This window comes from Artemia franciscana, chromosome 11 (genome assembly GCF_032884065.1).
Source record: "Artemia franciscana chromosome 11, ASM3288406v1, whole genome shotgun sequence".
Taxonomy (NCBI): domain Eukaryota; kingdom Metazoa; phylum Arthropoda; class Branchiopoda; order Anostraca; family Artemiidae; genus Artemia; species Artemia franciscana.
In genome coordinates, this window is record NC_088873.1 from 17,058,609 (window position 1) to 17,073,461 (window position 14,853).

General features: G+C 33.0%; 1 protein-coding gene across 1 annotated transcript in view; it reads left to right on the plus strand.

The window, feature by feature from the left end:
- The window catches only part of LOC136032897 (ribonucleoprotein PTB-binding 1-like), a 174,729-nt gene that overhangs the window by 143,955 nt on the left and 15,921 nt on the right, over nucleotides 1–14,853 (plus strand). Inside the window, exon 7 of the mRNA XM_065713331.1 lies at nucleotides 8,794–9,035. Within this exon, the coding sequence (XP_065569403.1) occupies nucleotides 8,794–9,035 (242 nt within the window). The remainder of the gene's footprint in view (nucleotides 1–8,793; nucleotides 9,036–14,853) is intronic.

Here is a 14,853-nt window from a genome sequence, read left to right on the forward strand (position 1 = left end):
CAGCTAGTATATATATATATATATATATATATATATATATATATATACTAGCTGTTGGGGTGGCGCTTCGCGCCACCCCAACACTTAGTTGGTGGGGGCGCTTCGCGCCCCCCCCAAGCCCCCCCGCGCGCGTAAGTCGTTACGCGCCATATTAGTTACGCGCCATTGTAGTTGTGTCCCTATGTCCCACCTGTGAATATAGATAGATATATATATATATATATATATATATATATATATATATATATATATATATGTGTGTTTTTAACTACGTAAAACTTGCGAATATACAACATTCTTTGCTGTCCCATTGTCTGTGCATATAAATAGATTGTCAGGTTTACCGACTCTTGAACATGCAACATATAATGGTCCATGGGAAAACAATCCGTATTCAGATCTATACCTCATGATTCTAATGATTGCCCTTGAGCTTTGTTGATGGTGATTGCTAATCGACCATTCCCTGAGTCGCCATCGTCATTTATATATCCCCCTGTGCACCCCGGCGTCCCCTTTGTAGTTATGTCCCTGTGTCCCGGTCGTCATTTATATTCCCTGTGTCCCGGTCGTCATTTGTGTCCCGGTGTTCCAGTCTGTGATTTCTCTTTGAGTGTCCCGGGCGTCATTTATATTCCTTGTGTCCCGGTCGTCATTTATATCCCCCTGTGCCCCCCGGCGTCCCCATTGTAGTTGTGTCCCTGTGTCCCGGTCGTCATTTATATTCCCTGTGTCCCGGTCGTCATTTGTATCCCGGTGTCCCGGTCTGTATATACATTCGTTTTTTAGTTTTGTTTTTCTCCTTTATTTTTTTCCTTTTTTCTTTTTTTTCTTTTTTAGTTTATTTAGATTTTTAGATTTTTTAGTTTTATTATTAGTTTTTAGTTTTTTTGTAGTTTTTACCATTTTTTTAGTTTTTTTAGTTTTTTTTTTTACTTATGTCCTGGTCGTCATTTATACTCCCTGTGTCCCGGTCGTCATTTGTGTCTCGGTGCTTTGTTGATTGCTAATTTATATTATATTTATATTTATATTTTTTATATTTATTAATATTTTTTTAGTTTTCTTTTTCTCTTATTTTTCAGTTTTTTCCTTTTTTTTAGTTTTTTCTTTTTTAGTTTTTAGTTTTTTTTTGTTTTTTACCTTTTTTTAGTTTTTTTAGTTTTTTTAGTTTTTTAGCTTTTTTAGTTTTTTTATTAGTTTTTAGTTTTTTTTTTAGTTTTTGCCTGTTTTTAGTTTTTTCAGTTTTTTTAGTTTTTAGTTTTTTACCTTTTTTTAGTTTTTTTTAGTTTTTTAGCTTTTTTAGTTTTTTTTCTTTTTAGTTTTTTTTGTAGTTTTTACCTTTTTTAGTTTTTTTTCTTCTTTTGTATTAGTTGAAATAATTCAGACGTCATATGCGGACAAACACGACGTCACTCGACAGACAGACAGACAGACATAACCCACAAACAACTTATTTTTATATATATTTATTCATATTTTTTTAGTTTTCTTTTTCTCTTTTATTTTTCAGTTTTTTCCTTTTTTTTTAGTTTTTTTCTTTTTTAGTTTTTAGTTTTTTTTAGTTTTTTACCTTTTTTTTAGTTTTTTTTAGTTTTTTTAGTTTTTTAGCTTTTTTAGTTTTTTTATTAGTTTTTATTTTTTTTGTAGTTTTTGCCTTTTTTTTATTTTTTTCAGTTTTTTTTTAGTTATTAGATTTTTACCTTTTTTTAGTTTTTTTTAGTTTTTTAGCTTTTTTAGTTTTTTTTTATTTTTAGTTTTTTTTGTAGTTTTTACCTTTTTTAGTTTTTTTCTTCTTTTGTATTAGTGTGAAATAATTCAGACGTCATATGCGGACAAACATGACGTCACCTGATCCACGATCCACAGATCCACAGACAACTTATTTTTATATATATAGATATATATATATATATATATATATATATATATATATATATATATATATATATATATATATATATATATATATATATATATATATCTTGGCTCTACAACATTCTTGGCTGTCCCATTGTCTGTGCATATAGATAGATTGTCAGGTCTACTATTCCCTGTGTCCTGGTCGTCATTTGTGTCCCGGTGCTTTGTTGATGGTGATTGCTAATCGAACATTCCTTGTGTCCCAGTCGCTTTCTCTTTGAGTGTCCCGGTCGTCATTTATATTCCCTATGTCCCGGTGTCCCGGTCGTCATTTGCGTCCCGATGCCCCGGTTTGTAATTTCGTCAGTTGACAAACATGACGTCAGTCGACACACAAACATGACGTCAGTAGACAGACACACAGACAAACAACTTATCTATTTTTATATACTAGCTGTTGGGGTGGCGCTTCGCGCCACCCCAACACCTAGTTCGTGGCGGCGCTTCGCGCCCCCCCCCCCCCAAGCCCCCTCGCACGCGTAAGTCGTTACGCGCCATATTAGTTACGCGCCATTGTAGTTGTGTCCCTGTGTCCCACCTGTGAATATAGATATATATATATATATATATATATATATATATATATATATATATATATATATATATATATATATATATATATTATATGAACTACGTAAAACTTGCGAATATACAACATTCTTGGCTGTCCCATTGTCTGTGCATATAAATAGATTGTCAGGTTTACTTGAGCTTTGTTGATGGTGATTGCTAATCGAATATTCCCTGTGTCCCCGTCGTCATTTATATATCCCCCTCTGCCCCACGGCGTCCCCGTTGTTGTTGTTTCCCTGTGTCCCGGTCGTCATTTGTGTCCCGGTGTCCTAGTCTGTAATTTCTCTTTGAGTGTCGCGGTCGTCATTTATATTCCCTGTGTCCCGGTGTCCCGGTCGTCATTTTTGTCCCGGTCGTCATTTGTGTTCCAGTGTCCCGGTCTGTAATTTCTCTTTGAGTGTCCTGGTCGTCATTTATATTCCCTGTGTCCCGGTCGTCATTTGTGTCCCGGTGCTTTGTTGATGGTGATTGCTAATCGAACATTCCTTGTGTCCCGGTCGCTTTCTCTTTGAGTGTCCCGGTCGTCATTTATATTCCCTATGTCTCGGTGTCCCGGTCGTCATTTGTGTCTCGATGTCCCGGTCTGTAATTTCGTCAGTCGACAAATATGACGTCAGTCGACACACAAATATGACGTCACTCGACACACAGACACACAGACAACTTATTTATATATATATATATATATATATATATATATATATATATATATATATATATATATATATATATATATATATATATATATATATATATATATATATATATATATATATATATATATATATATATATATATATATATATATATATATATATATATAGACGCGCATTGCTCAGCAATGCGCGTCTTGGGTAAAGTGCGAGACGCGTAAATTTTTCTCCTCTTGTATGCAATTTTTGCGCAAATGAAGTAGGAAGTTTCATTCTAGTGACATGGTAACCCTGGGATGAATTTGACTTTCTTGGGCAACACTGTGTCAGACTCAGAAAATTTAAATGAATTTCTTAATTCAAAAAATCTAATTTTAAGTGGCTCGTTCTTGAAATTAGGTTTTTTGGCTTTTAAGATTCTTTATTCTGCTAATTTGGGATTTTATTTATTTGTCATTTTTGTATGTTCTCTGTGTTATTGGGCTTAAGATATTTTCTTTTATTCCGCCAATTTCAGTTATTATTATATATCTTTTTATCAGTTTGTTTTTATAGGAGTTGTTTTGTTCACATCTTAATTCAGAGAATATAACCCAGTTCCTCCAAGATTTTCGTTGGCCTTGAAAAATCCCATTCTCGATCTTCATTTCTTCAATATAGATTCTGATATTAATTGACATGTTTCTGGAACTTATAATAAATTCAGGCAAAATTCGTTCATTTTGTATCATCTAGAAATTCGAATCAAAATCCAAGCTCAGACAGCAAGAAAAACAACCCTCTAACTACTGTTCTGTTTTTTCCTCTCAATTTTTTCATCAACTCTTCCACAATTTATGCCATGTAACACAAAGCTGCCATGCCACTGCCATGCCATGTAACACAAAATATGCCATGTAACTTTTATTTCATTGGCCTAATTAAATTAGCGCAAATGTTAGATAACTTATTAAATACTCGGCATGTTTTCATGTCATTTTTCAATTTCAATATATTTTTTTTTCTAAGCCTTAAGAAGTGATTTAATGTACCCGTCCCAACAAAATGCGTGTGTCATATTTTATTTGCAGAAATGAAATGTTTTCTTATCTTTTCATGACCCATTAAATATTGTCTGCAAAATGGAAAAGATCTCAACAAGATGGAAAACAATTTTGCTGCTGTCGTGAAAAAGTAAATTTAATTTACAAATCAAAACAAACATTATTTTGAAATCCAATTTGACAGTGCTATATTTACATTAGGAACAAAAGAATTGGTAATATAAACGAAAATGAAGAGAAGTAAATGCGTCTGCAAGGATTTAGGATATTTCTTTAATTTTATTTTTTAATTTCCATTTTTAATTGCTTTTCTTCGTTTCAATTTTTCTCTTTAATTTTTTTCTTTTCGCTATCCTGAATTAATGGATATGTCTGATATTTGCATTTATATAAAGAAAAAATGGCTTGTGGAATTTCGAAATTGTGTATAGAAATAATTTTGCTTAGAATTTAAATAAAAGAACAACGCCATCAAAGACTACTGTGTACTGTGAATTTTTTGGCTTCAGTTTGATATTAATTAAATAAAAAAAATTTCCACAAAAGAAATTTTTCAAAGAAATGTAAAGAGATACATTAAACGAAAAAATGAACATGATGCTGTATAAGTGCATAATTTAGCTGCAGGTAGTCTTTCGGCTAGAAATGAAGATCTAAAAGAGGGCTATTACAGTACCAAGGACAGAAAAATACCAATATGTTTGACTCTTTGGATGCATCTTAAGCCTATTCATACTTGAAACCCACGATTGTCTAAGAATTTTCTTTTGATTATTTTTAAAATAATGAATTTTTTAGGGCAGTATCACTTTTACGTCAGTGTTGCCATATTAAGCAGCAAAGATAAATCAGCAAAAATAATTGTCTAAAGTTGACAGCTCTTTTCGTCACCGAAATTTCAGGCAGTGACACTGTCAAACAGTTCGTGGTAACGAACTGTAAGGAGCAACCCGGCTCAATAGTAAGCGAAAGTCTAAAAAACGGAATCAACGTTTCGCTCTTTACGCTAAAGTTTTTTATTGTTTTAAAAAGTAGAGTTGTAAGAAAGAGTCAAACTTTAGCGTAAAGAGCCGGACGTTGAGGAGGGAACAACCCCTTTCATATAGGAATAATTTCTGTTCGTTTTAAGTTTTAATGTCGCTCCTTACTTGCAGTTAAAAAAACTTGTTTTTTTTTTTTTTATTTAATTTATTTCCAAAGACAATGTCACCTTTAAAAGAAAGCTACAACTTCTTTGGCTGTTTGATGCCATTTAGTTTTAGATTACTTTTTGCTAGTTTTTCACTCGCGTTTCTTTTTTTTTCTTTTTCTTTTTTCAATTTGGTGTTCGCTAGTAGCAAAGAATACATAGAACCATATGGAGGTATTTTTCATTGAAATCGAATTCCCGATTATCCTAAATTTTGTAACACTGAACTGGTTTTGTAAGGTTCCATTTCACCAATTTAAACAGTCAGAATTCTTTTTTACTCTCCTGGGTACTTTGAGAGCATATCCATATCACCAATCCATATCACCAACTTGGACAATCCGTTTTTCATGTCCTGGGTATATTAAGAGCGCATCCATAACACCAATACATATCACCATATTTCCAATCATGAACTAAAAAAATCAGAATTCATTCCCATTGTCCTACGAACTTTAAGACCACAATGGCTTATCAGAACAACTATTGTATACGTAGTTTAAACTAAGTATCGCAGTTTAAATAAAATCCTAGACATGTTAAAAGTATATTTAATTGGATAAGATATTAATGCCAAGGGCCAGTGATATGCAATCAGCTAGCGTCATTGAGCTAAAAACAAACTTCTGCTTGTAATGGATAAATGGGCAAAATGTATAAATGTTTCTCGCTTTAGCCTACTACTACTAATAACTCGATGCAGCACCAGGCTACCTGAGGCCAACACAGCTACGCACACTCCCCCTCTATTCCAATCTATTCAAAGCCTCCCTCTTTACACCCTTCCCAAGAAGTTCTATGTCCATTAAGTCTTTCCTTGCACCATCCTCCCACCCCATTCAGGGACGACCTGTTTTACTGTTTATCCCTAGACGGTTGGTTGACAAGGAAATCTTCGGTAATCTGTCATCCTATGACAGATTAAATGTTTAATGACAGTAATGACAGTATAAATGTTTCTCGCTTTAGCCTACTACTACTAATAACTCGATGCAGCACCAGGCTACCTGAGGCCAACACAGCTACGCACACTCCCCCTCCATTCCAACCTATTCAAAGCCTCCCTCTTTACACCCTTCCCAAGAAGTTCTATGTCCATTAAGTCTTTCCTTGCACCATCCTCCCACCCCATTCAGGGACGACCTGTTTTACTGTTTATCCCTAGACGGTTGGTTGACAAGGAAATCTTCGGTAATCTGTCATCCTTCATCTGTATAGTATGTCCTAACCATCTCTCTCATTATGGCCCTAGAAAGCGGGGCTGAACCACATTTTCGCACAGCTTACTGTTTGAGATATGATCAGTAAGTCGGCTACTATTTCTAACTATTTTTCACGTTAGAAATAGTTGGAAATTCCAAATTTTGTTTAAGAATTGAGTGTACCGTATCTTTGATGCAAAAAACGTGTTCCAGAAACAGTTACGTGCAAACAGCAGTCGAAACCAAAAATGATGTTTTTAGTTTGTTCGCACTCGTGCAAAACTGTGTTGACTTAAACAATTGTTTTTATTGAAAAACTGGTTAAGATGAAATACATTTTTGTTGCACCATTTATCGGCAAACGTAATATGGAAGATTTTGCAGACGGTTTGTCTGGAGGTTTTTATCTTCCTACTGTTTTTTCTCTTTTTTGTCTCTTTTTATTAAAGAGAGAGAAAAAAGAGTCGCACTATTAGATTTTCCGGTAGAAGTGGCCGATGTTAAAACGGAAAATAATTTTGTAGATGCTAGATTAACCAGAGGATTTGTCAGAGCTTTGACAGCAGTGGGAAAAAAGTGTAAAATAAATTTAGAAATGTCCTGGCTTTTCCCCGCCAGGTTTTTCTTTTTTCTATTTGTCCATAAACAAATCCTCTCCTGTCTCAACTGTATTATCGTTTTGTCTATATTTTTTTACAGATATATGGCTATTTCCCAAATAAATTATAGTTCCCTTGTAACAGGATTTTCAAGAAAATCCCCTGTTGTATTTTATTCTGTTTAAGCCTGAAAAATGCATGCATAGTAAGTTTCTAACTAAAATGGAAACAGTTGATGACAAAAGAAAACCTTTAACAGATAGATTTAAACAAAAAGGAACTTTACATCAGCTCTTTGCAATAAAACGAACTCCATATCCACCAGACAGTCACTTTATTTTCTTCCCCCCCCCCCCTAAATTCATTCAAGTGTGTTCTATTTACCGATTGTTTCCCCATTCAATAATTTTTTTTTATGTTTTGTGCCTAAGTATTAGCAATCCCTTTCCATTGTCTTCTTTTTTCTTAGTTTCTTCTTTTCTTATCGAGTAAAATTTGAGCACCATATGTATTGATCGGAACTAATATGCGGATTTATGACACTAATTAATAATGAAATGAAACTATAGATAATTGGATGAAAGAGGAAAAACTTTGAATTAGCCTTTTAAATATAAAATTAAAGAAAAGACTTCATATGCCAAAAAACTTCTAAATTTTTCTTTTCCAATTCAACACCACTCGACCCTCAAAATCCTCTAGCCTGTTTCTCTTTTACAAGACACCGAACTAATTTGTATTATTTTATTATTTTGTTTGTAAATATAGACATAACATTTTAGTCTTAATTTGATTGCGATAATAGCATTTCCACGGGCATCTTATTTTTTTTCCCGAGTTTCTTGACCTGAGGAAATAAGACATTATAGGTTTTCATCTGAAAGAGAAATGTTTCGGAGTACGGGAAAACTACAAAAAAGGAATACAAAATACAGAATTATATATTTGATCATATTTGTAGCTTCATGCCCCATCCAGCGTTATCTCCTGTAGTGTGCCCCGTCCTACAAAATCGGTGGCGACTTTTTATAGTTTTGTACATAATTAAAGATCCTTTTCAAAACGAACTGAAGTCTTCCAGCCCTTGTGACTCTATTAAAAGTGTTTCTAACAGCGTTGTCTTCATCTTTTTCTCTTTATTTAAACGCCAGAAAAATGCATATATCACAAGTTTTTAGCTGAAATTGAACCGGTTAATTGCGAGGACAGACTATAAATGATTGTATGAAACAAACTAACTTTTCCTCTTTGCAAAAAAAAAAAAAAAATACAAGCCAATCAAGCCACACCGTTGATAGGTTCGGAAGAATTTGTTTCGTTTACAGAGAATAACATCGAAAAAATGTTCAAAACACACCAAATTATTATAAAAACACAATATTTTTTTGGAAAATTCCCAGAAATGAAAAATACTTTACAGGAGAGCATGGGATTTAAGCACACACCACCTTCCCCATACTGGCTATTCGAGCAATTTGATTATTCAGAACTTAGTTTATTATCAACAATTGAATTTTCTACGATAAACCACATCATACGTTACAGTTCAAAAATGTTTGGCTTTATTTTACATTTGTCGAGGAAATTTGAAATTTATTTTTATTTTTATAGTTGTTCAAAGCCTACAAAACATCATCACCTCGCAGATCCAGAATCTCCAGCAAAAAGAGGCAGCCAAACATTCACTTCAAAACTCACAGTCAACAGTGAACCCTAATCCTGTTACAACAGCAGGAACAGGTTACAGTGTTGTTCATCCAACGATTGCAGATCCATCCACCAAAGGTGCTACATCAATAGCCACTTCAGCAACCAGTGTTGCCGATATACAGCAAAGTACACGGATACTAAATGTAAGTAGATATCAATCTCATAACGCTTCATCAACTTCAATGGCTATTTTGGTAGCTAGTATTGGCAATGCCCGAAAAAGCACATGAATGCTAAACGTAAGTAAATGTGAATTCCGGATGCTCCAGCATCTTCAATGCTGCTTCAACAACCATTGTTGTCAAAATTCAACAAAGTACATGAATATTAGATATAACTAAATACAACTTGAAATCAGCTCGTAATGAAAGTTAATCTTCGAATTTAAAAGCTCTTGTACCAGGTGAAGCCTTAAGGAAACAGTAATCTCATAAACGATTCTTTTTAACCTGAATCGGCTTAATTACATCTTTTTGTTTTTTTAGATACTCTCAATTCCAAAAATTACAATCTTAACAACATATTATAGGAGTTTCTATGGTTACTCGTTTAAATAAAAAGGTATAACATTTTTTCCTTAGAGCGAAATGTTTCTATTATCCCACTTCTAAGGGAACATTTTCCCCAGAAGGAGGAAAATAGTTTCAAACCACTTTGAATAGAAAATGTGAGGCCAAGAGTAAAAACGGCAGAATGAGTTCTATAAAGTCGGGTAATTACTTGAAAACGAAATTAGCCTCTTCTATATAACGTTTTGTTTTCCTTTAACTTTTTCTAAGAATATAGCTTTCATTGTTATTTTTTTTTTTGTTATTATTATTCTTGCTAAAAGTCAAGATAACTATGAATTGAATGCCCATGTAGTATAATTATTTTCGAGATTTTATTTTCCGAAGGGCAAACAGTATAAATAACGACAAAAAGTATACTGAAACCACTCAGAGGCCAATGTGACCAGTCAATGAAAAACCAACAGAAAAGGGAAAAAAAAGAAATCAAATTTGGGCTTTATTTGAATAAGAAAATGATCTGGTGAATAAAATGCCCAGAAGCTGTTGCCCTATGAGCTTGAAGTTAAAGTCTTCTTCATTGGATTTTAGAATCGATTTTGTCAAATTGGCTTCTATAAACTATTTATTGTTCGATTGTCAAAATACTTTTGGAAATAGTTTTGTCTACGGTGCCTGCTCAAACTTAAAAGACCTTTTTTGTATTGGGAACTTAATTATTAGTAGTTTATGTCATTTATTACTGTGCTACTAAATAAAACTTAATTTAATATAATAATTTAATTAAAATTAAACAAATGAAATCAAATTGATTTTATTAGATTAACTAAACTAAAATTAATTAAATGCTGATTAAACAATTAAATTATAATTTAATTTTATTTAATTCTTAATTAATAATGTTAATTATATTATTAGATATAAAATATCATCAGGCTCTCATTTTACTAGCCATAATATTGTTGAGGTCACACCTACAAACGGTTAGCTAAACAGCTCCTTTCCCCCCCCCCCACCACTACTAATATAAATGTATACGGATTTCTAGAATCTTCCGTTTTTGAAGTACCTTTTAAAACGCGTTCTGCTCTTTTTGATATTGTCTTGGCCTCTTTTAATTGAATTACAGGTTTCATTAACAAACTTTCTAATTTTTTAAAAAATAGTTATGATGGCCAATAACTGAATTGTATTTGTTTGAAAATCGATAAGTTAACTACTTAACTAAAAAATTCAGTCAATCTTCAATTGTGCATTCCTCCTAGTTAGGATATAGTTCATTTTTTTTTTTTTTTTTTATTGATTAAAAAGTAGAAATTTTGTCTAGGCAAAAAGGCTTATTAATGTTTTTATGAGGATGATATAATAAAAATGACGTTGTCAATGTTGAAAAGACTTTCAGTATTGCGGGAAATCCCGCCCTTTACAAAATAAGCACCCACGAGCTTTTTGAGTTTTTAAGCTTAAAAATAATTAAGCTTAAAAACTGTTTTTTTTTGTTGTTTTTTCTTTGTTTTTCTGAATGTGAATTTTAAAACAATTGATGCTGTTTTTGGTTGTTCCATCCTTTTTAGTTGAAATGTAATATACTGTTAAAAATATTACGATAATACACTGTAATACACGATTAAAAATAATTTTAATCGATTCATAATTGCTTGAACATAATTGCAACAGCCAGGAATTGAATTTATGATTGTTTAAAATGGAAAAGTTTAATCATCAAATCGAAGAAACTTCTATTGTGTGTGGCCGCTAAAGATAAAATGATTTATAAAACTTTTTGCTAATCAAACAGTTCTTGGCAATGAACAGTAAGCAAGGAGCAATGCTACTCAATAGTAACCGAAAATCTGAAAAACGAAATTTTGATATCATTAGGTATATCAAAAGAATCGGCTTATTATGCTGATTCCAAATATATAAAATCCATTCAATTTAGTGTAGCCAGTCAAAGGCTACAAGCCTATGAAAATTTTTCAGGTTTTCGGAAAAGGGAAAAACATCCCCTAAAAGTCAAAGAATCTTAATGAAAATCACAGTAGCAAATTCAGCGTATCAGAGAACGCTACTATAGAGGCTCCAATCGGCAAAAATGTGCAATTTATATTTTTTGCCAGAAGAAATTACAGGAATGTGTGATCTGTTTATTTTTTCCAGAGGGGATCGTATCGAACCAATGATCCTAGAATATCGGAAGAGGACTCTTTCGACCGGAAATTATAATTTCTAGTGCCCTTTTTAAGTTACCAAAAAGATTGGCGCGCAACCAACCCCCCTCCCACGCCTCTTTCCCCAGAATAGTTCGATCAAAATATTAAGGTAGCTATTTATAACTATAGCTCCAATAACATTGCCTTTGGAGATAGCATTACCCTCCACAGCTGTTGGAAAATGTCTTTAAGTTATTTTTGTGTCCGTTATTATGTATAGTATCTGTTATTCGGAAGTTTGCATGTATTTTTCGGACGGGGGGGGGGTGAATTTTCTGATGAGGGATTTTCCAGAGGAAAAATTTTCCATGGAGAGAAGAGTTTCAAACAAAAATTTTCCATTCAGGGACTTTGCCAAAATTCCCATTCGAATTCCTTTTATTTGTCTAACTTTCTCTTTGCTGACTCAATTTTATGAGTGAAGATGTTAAGGGTAATTGTCCAGAGTAAATTTTCACCAGGATTGAATTTTCTAGAGGATCTTTCCACGGAAGGGGGATTTTCGTGAAGGTGGAGCCAGATTTCCCCAAATTTATGAAAAAACGATCAGAAATTTAAAAAAAAAGAAGTTTTTCAATTGAAAGTAATGAGCGAAATCAAAAATTAAAACGAACAGAAACTATTGCGTATATGAGGAGGGGTTCTCCCTCCTCAACACCTCGCTCTTTACACTAAACTTTGAATTTTGTCCCAATTCTTTAAGAACGATTGCTGAAACGAAAGGGTCTTTTGATTAGAACAATAAGAGGTTTTTTTACGGCATTAAAAAACTTCAGGGTGAAGAGCGATGTATTGAGGTAGCGGAAACCCCCTCATTTACGTAGTAATTTCTGTTCGTTTTAAGTTTTAATGTTACTCCTTACTTTTAGCTGAAAAAAACTTGTTTTTTTTTTATTGAAAAAACAGACGTGGAAACTATGCAAAGACAAAATAAGTATGCAATTGTTCTTAAGAAAAAGACTTAATAAATTTGACATTGCGTCATTCATAAATGTTCTCCGTCCCGGAAAAAGTTATCGTGCTCTTTTCAAAGTTTCTATGGGAGTCGCGCGACGTTATTTGTCGCTTCTTGTTAAATTGCTCCATTCTATTGTTTTTGCAAAAGGATTTCCTCCGGGTTAAGAGCAAAACTATGTATTTTCAAGAGAAAAGACAAAGGGAATAGGAACAAAATGATCCCTAAAAAGTTTGGGAATTAAATTAAATTCTTCTATAGAAATTTATTTTCAAAATGCTTTCTCTGTTAACCTTCTTTCCTTGAGTGCTTTCAGGGGGCAGTTGATTCTCGGAGAAATTGAATTTTTCATAATACGTTAAAACATGAGTTTTTTTCTCGAGGATTTGGTTAAACAGAAGGAGCCTTGCAAATCTTGTCCCGCGTCCCAACGAATCATAGCTGTATTTGGACTTCTTTTTAAAATTTAAAACTGCTTGAATTAAAAAGTGCCAGTAGTCACCCCATATGCTAGGATCTTTTGAGGTCATGTTTCAAGTTCTAATTTTACTATGATCTTTGTTAACATTAAACTTAGATTTAAATTAATTAGCGTTAAAGATAAGTGGGATGTATGTTCTACGTGTCCAAAGAAAAATCCATTTTGTTAAAAATATAGGAAACTAGACAAACTGATAAAATATAACAAAAATAAACAAAGGCTCAAACATTATGAAATTTCACGGGGACACTTGTCCCCCTGAAATATGCATGTGCTCATCGGAAATTCATGGCATGAATTTGTTTTTGACGTGAACTGTCTAGGTGTTTCAAACTTACTTCCTCGAAAAAAAATAATTAAGGACGTGTTTTTCAGTCAGTTTTGTAATGATGAAAAAATGAAAAGTTGCAGAACTGAAAAGATCCCTAGTTTCCCTATATTTTCAATTAAGAACTACATTGCATGTTAAACATCAATCTCAACCCCCTTCCCTATCACAAAAATTATGTGAGAGTGGAGAGTCGTACAAAAGTTATGAAAATTTATACTTCATGCCTGTTGCACAAAACATATCTATTACACATGCTCCCAAAGTCGGTGTATCATTTCCTTGAGTTCCCTTACACCCTCAAAAGGAGGAACTAGGACCCTTATTAAGAGGTAATTGATTGAAAACAAAAATTTATAATTATATTATTTTAAATTTTTTCTTGTATTTGTGCCACTGGGGAAGAAAGGGCATTGGGGCATAGATGAGGACGAGGAAATTCACAGAAATATATTTTTATAAAGGATCTATGGCTGCTCTTTTACGCAAAGCGACCTGGTATCAATTTTCCCTTTATTTCTCTAATCAAAATGGTCCCATTCCTTTGTCCTATTGAAAGAATTCTTCAGCATGGAAAGCGCAAATAGCTTACGTATTATTTCCGAGAGAAAAGACAAAAGAATGAAATAGAACCATAAAATGGGTCCAATTAACCTTGACAATTACCAGGAAGTAAAACATATTCTTTTTCAGAAATTTCTAGTTTCATTTTTGTTTCTGCAGTAAATTTCCTTTGCATAGAATTAAAATGTGGATGAGGGTGAAGGAGAACTAAATATTTCTTCGAAATGTATTTATTAAAATGAAGGGTTTCAGGGTAGATAGGACGGCGAAGACACATATCCATCGTTGAAAATTTTCTTACGTACATACTATATACTTTATTTCAATTTTAGTGAAAATGGCAACTTTAATATTCAAATTGATCACTGCAAAATCGGTGTATTTATTTTTGGTTATGATATTCTGCCTTTGAAATAGATCAATAACGAAATAGATTTTCGTTAAGATCCTACGACTTTTAGGGGGTGTTTTCTCCTATTTTCTTAAATAAGGCAAATTTTCTCAGGCTCATGATGGGTAAGACTAAACTTGATGAAACTTATATATTTAAAATCAGCATTAAAATGCAATTCTTTTGATGTAGCTATTGATATCAAAATTCCATTTTTTAGAGTTTTGGTTACTATTGAGCCGGGTCGCTCCTTACTACAGTTCGTTACCACGAACTGTTTGACCAGGAAGTAAAACATATTCTTTTTCAGAAATTTCTAGTTTCATTTTTGTTTCTGTAGTAAATTTCCTTTCCATAGAATTAAAATGTGGATGAGGGTGAAGGAGAACTAAATATTTCTTTGAAATGTATTTATTAAAATGAAGGGTTTCAGGGTAGATAGGACGGCGAAGACACATCCATCGTTGAAAATTTTCCTACGTACATACTGTATACTTTATTTCAATTTTAGTGAAAATGG